The 7,046-nt window shown below is 63.2% G+C and overlaps 1 protein-coding gene across 1 annotated transcript in view; it reads left to right on the top strand.

Moving 5' to 3' along the window:
• Positions 1 to 129: 129 nt before the first annotated feature.
• The window catches only part of GAS6 (growth arrest specific 6), a 33,890-nt gene continuing 26,973 nt past the window's right edge, over positions 130 to 7,046 (top strand). The window contains exons 1-2 of the mRNA XM_082365237.1: positions 130 to 351; positions 562 to 728. Coding sequence (XP_082221363.1) covers positions 279 to 351; positions 562 to 728 — 240 coding nt within the window. The 5' untranslated portion in view covers positions 130 to 278. The remainder of the gene's footprint in view (positions 352 to 561; positions 729 to 7,046) is intronic.

The following is a 7,046-nucleotide window of genomic DNA, read 5'->3' as shown; positions in this document are numbered from 1 at the left end:
CGGCGGCGGCGGCGGCCCGCGCGCCCCGCCCGCCCCGCGCGGCCCCGAGGCCGGTCCTGCCCGCGCGCCCCGCCCCCGCCGCCGCCCCCGCCCAGCCCCGCGCGAGCGCCGCGGTGCAGCCGCCGGGATGTGACCTTCAGAGCCGCCCGCACGGGATGACCGGAGCCATCGCCCCGCGGCGCCCGCGCCTCGCCACGGCCCCGCGGGCGCTCTGACCGCGCGCGCCCGGCTGCCGGCCCCGGTCTCAGTCCCGGCCGTCGTCCCCGTCCCCGCCCGCCATGCCGCCCGGGCCCGCCGCCACCCTGGGCACTGCGCTGCTCCTGCTGCTGCTGGCCTCCGAGTCCGCGCACAGTGAGTACCGCGCGGGGCCGCGGCGCGGGCTGGGCCGGGGGACCCGTCCCGACACCCCGCCACCCCGGGGGCGAGGGGAGCCCCGGGGCCCGCGCCCAGACCCGGCCCCGTGCGCGCCGGCCCCGTGCGCCCTGGCCCCGCCGCGCTGACGGCGTGTCCCCGCTCTCTCCCCGCTCCTCCCGCTGCGTCCTCCCGCCCGCGCCCGGGAAGCCGTGATCCTGCGGGCGCGCGAGGCGGCGCAGTTCCTGAGGCCCAGGCAGCGCCGCGCCTACCAGGTCTTCGAGGAGGCCAAGCAGGGCCACCTGGAGAGGGAGTGCATCGAGGAGCTGTGCAGCCAGGAGGAGGCCCGTGAAGTGTTCGAGAACGACCCCGAGACGGTGAGCGCGCGGGGCGGGGAGGTGTGCGCCCGGCGCCTGGGGCCGCGAGGTGGAGCGCCAGGGCAGCCGGGTCCCCTCGAGCGCCGTCCCTGCGGCGCCGCATTTCCGGGGACACCGTCCGTGCGCGCACGGGTGGGAGCCCCGGCGTCTGCGGCAAGTCCTTCAGCTGCAGGGCACACCCAGACCCTTATCAGGGGGGCGGTCGGCGCGGCGGAAGGGCAGGGCCTTAGGTGCCGGGACCCGGGCCCACCCTCAAGCCTCCTCCTCCCGAGCCCCAGTTCTGCTGGTGACGCCAGGTGCCGCCTTAGCTGGAGGGGGGTGGCGGATGTCGGCGGGGGGTCCTGCGGACGCCCTGCAGTCGTCTTCCCTTGGCAAGCCTGTGAAAGCAGCCGCTTTGAAAGAACCCTGCAGTAATATGACAGCTCAACCGGGATGCAGCAGGGTCCGTTTTAAAATGTAAAAGAAATAAATGGTTTAAAAACCAGATCAGTTTCCTACCTCCCCGCCCCCTTAGCTAGACTGGAGGTGGCGGGGGAGCTGCTGGCAGCGCCCTGATCCGCATCAGGAGGGATGGAGCATTAGCTTCAAAGGCGTGAGGGCTGGAATTGCTGGCAGCAGCGGGTCCCACAGCAGGAGGACAGGAGTAGAGCTGGAACGCGTACGTGGAGGGGTCGGGGGCGGTCCGAGTGGACAGCAGGGTCGGGCCCAGGTCCCGCCGCCGGTGCGCAGCCCCTGCAGAAAGGTGCGCTCGCCGAAGCAGCTGGTGACTTCAGGAGCCCGACGGGCTGGCTCAGGACAGATTTCTATTAATAACGTCCTCGGAGAACGTGGGGTGGCCGGGCAGCCGACCGCAGGGAGCAGCCCCCGCGTGGCCTCCGCGGCAGCGCAGGAGCTGTGCCATCTTCGGGGAGGGGACAGGTGGTGGCGGTGGTGCCCTGGGGGACCTGGTGCGCGTCTGTCTTTGGGAAGTAGGACTGATGGAGACGGGGTGGGCTTACACTGCGTCGCTTCACACCGCGAGGTCAGGGTGATTTCACAGCTGTTTTTGGTTCTACGGGAATTTTTCTTTTAAAGGATTCTTCTGGGATGAAATAAATGTCTCGTGTAATAAACAAATGGCTGTGAGGCCCGTGGGCTTTTACTTTGACTCCCGTTTCTGACCGGTTGGTTTGACCATGCCTTCAGTTCCCTTTCCGAAACAAGCTTTACAGTGGCGGCCCAGCTGTGCCTTCCTTCCCTCTGGCCCAGCCGGCGGCGGTGGTGGCCGAGCTGTGACAGGTGCTTCTGCCGTGACTCTGCCCTCAGTGTCCGTAGCAACGCGGTTTATCCCTGTCGTAAGGAGCAGTTTTGCCACCGGTCCCTTCTGGCCTGTTTTCCCGTTTCTTTAATGATGAGTCCTGGTGGCCCAGAGGAGCTGGCACCTGCGGAGGATTTCTGAAGGTCCCTCGGTGGGCTGTGTCCCTGCCCGGCTGCGGGATTGTGTGCCGGCTGCAGTCCCGTCAGCCCCAGGCCCAGCCTGGAGCGCTGGCTTGTACAGAGTGTGGGACGGGCTTGCGGGTGACAAGACTTGAGGGCAGCAAGGCCACCACCCACGGCAGCCTGTCCCTGCTCTGCCCCAGCCCCTGCTTTCCAGGATGGAAAGGCCTTGGGCCTGGACACACTGCACACTAATCGCTGTGCCACCCTTCCCAGAGCCATCCCCCCTCTGACTTTAACTGCTTTTATGTTTTAATTATAACTTTGTCTACAATGGATGAAATGAAGACAAGACAAGGAAAGCAGTGCTCACAGCCCAGGACTTTAATGAGACCGCCATGTCTGTGCAGGGACTTTGTACTTCCTACAGCGTCCTGACTTCCCTCCCTGCCGAGGTGGAGTTGCTGTGACACTGGGGGCATCCTCTCTCACATCCACCCCCTCTACCCCATCGGGAATTTGTGAACTCCTTTCATATCAGAGCCATCTGTAATTTTCCAGAATTCTGTCCTCCTTTCTGACCCCCATCCCCAAATCATAATCACATCTTTCCCTTTATTTACCAGCTTCCCAGGGTGGACTGGCTCCTTTTGTGCCTTCCCTTGCAGTCAATGCAAAAACCCCTCATTTCAACCCGCACCTTGCATGCTGTGTAGACCACTGTGCAGACTGCTTGCTCTCTGTCTGGGTCTGGCCCTTGGTTTGTTGTCCTTTTCCTCAAGAGGTGGTGTGGAAGGCCGGGAGGAGCCCAGCTAGGGTCGTGGCTTGAGGTTGGTGATTAGGGGGCTCCTGCATGTCGGCCCTGCTCTGGTCGACCAGGTGCCCCTCCAGGTGTCCACACCCTCCTTTCCCTCACTCTGGGGAGGTCTCAGATTCCAGGGACCTGGGATCCCTGGGAAACCCTCCAAACACAACTCACTGCTAATACACCTTTGGAGAAACAGCGCTTTTGAATGAGGCCGTCCTATGACATTACCAGTGGGTCCCTCTGCCCCACACAGTTTGGGGCTCTCTTGAGAAACATCAATTCCTCGCCTTCAAATGTTGTTCCTTGTGAGTGTTTGCGGGGGTGACCCAGGATGAGCGCCCTGACCTCAGTTCAAAAAGTCACCAGGACCTGGTTCTGTGACCGTCACGGAACCTCCCGCCGGCGTCCTGATGTGTGACAGGAGAGGCCGCAGAATCAGCACCCACTGGGCTGTGATCCGCTCGCCACTCAAGGGGGTGCTTGTAGGAAAAGCCAGGCCTTACCTGCCAGGGTCACCTCTGGGGCTGGCCTGTCCTCTGTGTGTCTGGCCGTTGCAGCCACACACACCTGGTGGAGAGGGGAGGCCGAGCTGCCTTCCCCGTTCAGTGCCTGGGGCTCTGGGGGCCGGGGAGGGGGGAGGGCTGGGGCACCTGGAGCCGGCCCTCTGGGCGGCAAGCCGCTCCTGGAATCCGGAGGCTGTGCCCTCTGTGCTGGGTGTGTTCTAGGCTCTTCCTGCCAGGGCGGGGTGTTCCACCCTGGGCCGGCTTCCTCTTTGGGGATGGAGGCGCCTGACGTTAGAGCTCTCCTTTGAGCAGGTAGCTGTGGGCACCTTCCCGCTTCCTGGGGTTAAGGGAGCCTGGGGGCCTTCCAGATGCAGGTGTCGCCTGCTTCCCTCCTGCTGACATGGTCTCCTCCACATTCTTTCGGGCCTCCCTGCCCTGCCCTCCCCCCAGAGCCCGAGATTAGAGTCCCTCCTTATCTTGTTTTCCTTTCACATTGTTACCCTCTCTTCCTGGCATTTCCCTCGTTCTGGCATCTTGTCCAGAGGGCTCTGGGTGCCAGGCCCCCAGGCACCCCTGCTGGGTCCCCCGAGCTCTCCCAAAAGCTCCCCAGGCCAGCGCAGCGGTCACCTTCCCGCTTAAGTCCTTGAAGGCCAGTGGCTTCCAGACACCGATGCCATCGCCCTTGGCCTCCAGAAAGGATTCTGGACGAAAGACTTACCCAGCCCGACGTGCGGCCCGGCATGGTTCACCACCTCCCAGCACCAGTGCCGCCCGAGGCCTGCGGGTCGGGAGGAATTCCAGGTCCTGGGCCTTGACCCCATCACCTTGGTTAGTTTGAGATGCAAACAACAATATTCACAGTGTTCGCAGCTCGGCCGGCATCCCACTCCCGGGGCCCCTCTGCCTCCTGTGCAGCCCAAGCCTGACCTCTGACCTCGCGTGTTCACCCCGCACCCCGTGTCTCTCTCCGTCTCTGTCTGTCTCTGTCTCTCTCCCCCCACCCCACCCCCGCTCTCTCAGACATGGGGGCCCAGTGGCGGTGATAGTTCCCTACCCAGGAGGGTTTTCGGGGTGCGGTCATTTTCAGAGCCCTGCAGGGCTGCCGCCTTGTCTTGAACGGCGTCTGCCCTCCAGGGACACCTGTCTTCCTGAGACCCCAGAGTCTCTGGGGACAGCTTGGGGAGGGGCACCCCCAAGGGAGGTGGAAGCCCGTCCCTCAAGTCTCCCCTCTTGGGGTGGCCTAAGGGGTCTCGGGGGCCCAGCAGGAGGGGGAAGGGGGCCTTCGTCACCCCCAGTGACCTCCAGGACAGCCTCGGGTCCCCTGCCCCCCACGCCTGGACAGCAGCCCCTAACACTCCCTTGGGCGCTTGGACACACACCTGCACACGCCCCGCTCCTCCGTGCCACGCCGGGGTCCGTCGACGAGTGTGACCAGGCACCGCCCTGTGCAGACGCGGCCCCAGCTCCCGTCCGCCTGGGCGGCCCCTGCCCCCGGGCTGCGCAGGCCTCCCCACTGGGCCCCGTCCCTCCAGGGCTTCCTCCCCTGGAGGCCCAAGGAGGCTGGCAGGGCAGGGCCTCCAAGTCGTCACGTTTTCTCCGGAGCTGGCTCCGCGCGGCTCAGAGGCCTGCGGGCGGACGGCTGGTTAGACGGGCGGCATCCAGGCCCCCAGCGCAGGGCCCGCCGCCCCCCGGGTGGCCTTGAAGGAGAGGCGGGCTCTGTCTGGCCCCCTTTTGCTGCCCCTGTGCCCACAGACGTGCTTGTTTTAGTCCCGGGCGTCTGCCCGGCCCGGAGCTGGGCCCTGCAGTGTCACGACAGGGCAGCCCCTAAATGACACCTCGTCCCAGCCTGCGGGCTTAACGTCTGTGGAAAACCAATTAAAGACATTTTGAAAGTCACCGCAGGTCTGCCTATGGGACGGAAGAAAACACCCTTTAAGAAGCTGATGCTTCTGGCCTGTTTCTCGAGATTCTGAGGAGCTGGGCCGGGACATCGCAAACCCGGCCAGGCTGTTACTTTACTCTGGCTGCTCTGGCAGGGGTCTGGTGTCTTCGCGCTGCGTTTCCTGTGGTCAGAGGTGGGAGCTGCTTCTGTGATGCAGACTTTGCTGTGGTTTGAGGGTTAATATTTGATGTTGGGAATACTCTGCCCCTTCGGTGGTTATTTTAGTCCAGTGATTTCATTGCAGTCCTGGTGCGTACGCCTGTAAATTTTGACCCTGAGAGAGTGCAGTTTATTAAGTTTTGAAGTAATTTTTAAGGAGGTGTTGGAAGTGGACGAAGTTCTTTATCTGCTTCTGAGAAAGGCACTTTGCACCAATTAAAAACACGTCATTCCAAGGAGGTAGTGATGTGTTACCATCATACTTGTTATTTTCTTGGACTTTTTTTTTTTTTTCCAAATTCGAGGTGAAATTTGTTTCCTTCCAGTTAGTGCCCATGATGATAAAATACATTCTTTTCCACATCTGTCCCCAAACGCTGCCATCTAAACCCAGTTCTCTGAGGACCTCTTCTTGGAACGCTGTGCCCTGTGGAAATCCCACAGCTGGGCGGGGCCAGCTCCCAGGGCGTCCGGGAAGGTCACCGCTGCAGCCACGGGGCCGGAGGCCAGGCTGGGGCCTCCTGCCCAGCACGTGGCATGCCTGGCGGCCACAGGTACAGCCCCCAGGGGCCTCTGGTTTGGACACACGTTTCTTTAGTGCGACGCTTCAGGTCGAGATGGAAAATGTGTTAGGAGGTGGCTGTTGGCAGTTGTCGGGGGCGGGGCACCTTCTCCGGTGGGGTGTGGCAAGCCCTGACCCCTGACCCCTGACCCAGGTCTGCCCCCACCACACGCATCCTCTGCGTCTCTCCTCGTTCACAGCAGCCCATCCTGTGCTGCTCAGAGTTGAACGCTCACGTGTGCGGGGCCGTGGTTCCGCAGGGACCCGAAAGGTGCCGAGGTGCCCTTCCATCCCCTTCCAGATGCCAGGAACAGACAGGAGCTGTGCAGTCACAGAGTCTGTCACGGCATCGCGGAATGCTGCTCCGGGCGAGGGTCTGAGCCATCCCGTGGAGGCGCCCCGGAGCTGCGGCCCAGGAGCTGACCGACTCAAGGGACTCAGGTCATCGGTGGGAGGACCGGAGGGAACTCGGGGCTGACCCGTGAGCCCAAGTGACTGAGGCCTCCAGGGCGAGCCTGGGTGCCGTCTGCACAGCCCGCTCTCAGGGCCTCCTGGACACGCTGCCTTTGTGCAAAGGCTGTGTTGGAGCTGCGCTGTTTGCCCTGATAACTTGTCACCCTTCACTCTGTCCGGCGTTTTATTTGGGGGTTTTGCATGATGGGAAAACACATCATTCTGTTTTTCCCGAATTAGCGTCAGCAGGGAAGCGTAACACTGCGCTTCTGACCTGGCTGACCTGAGCGTGCCCTCCCCGCCTGCCCGTCCCACCCGCAGCACGAGTCCTCTGAAGCCCAGCCCGTGTGGGTCCCGCGCAGGGACGGGTGGTCGCCAGCTCCTCCCTGATCCCCGGGCGAGGCTCCTCTTTCCTCTTCTCTTCTCTCCTACTCACTCTCTCTGGCTTCGCACCTCCTTCCCCCTCAGCCTTGGG

Source organism: Balaenoptera borealis, assembly GCF_965194805.1.
Source record: "Balaenoptera borealis genome assembly, chromosome: 18".
In the NCBI taxonomy this organism is placed as follows: Eukaryota; Metazoa; Chordata; class Mammalia; order Artiodactyla; family Balaenopteridae; genus Balaenoptera; species Balaenoptera borealis.
The sequence above is the reverse complement of the archived record's forward strand: the minus strand, read 5'-3'. Positions and strand labels throughout refer to the sequence as shown.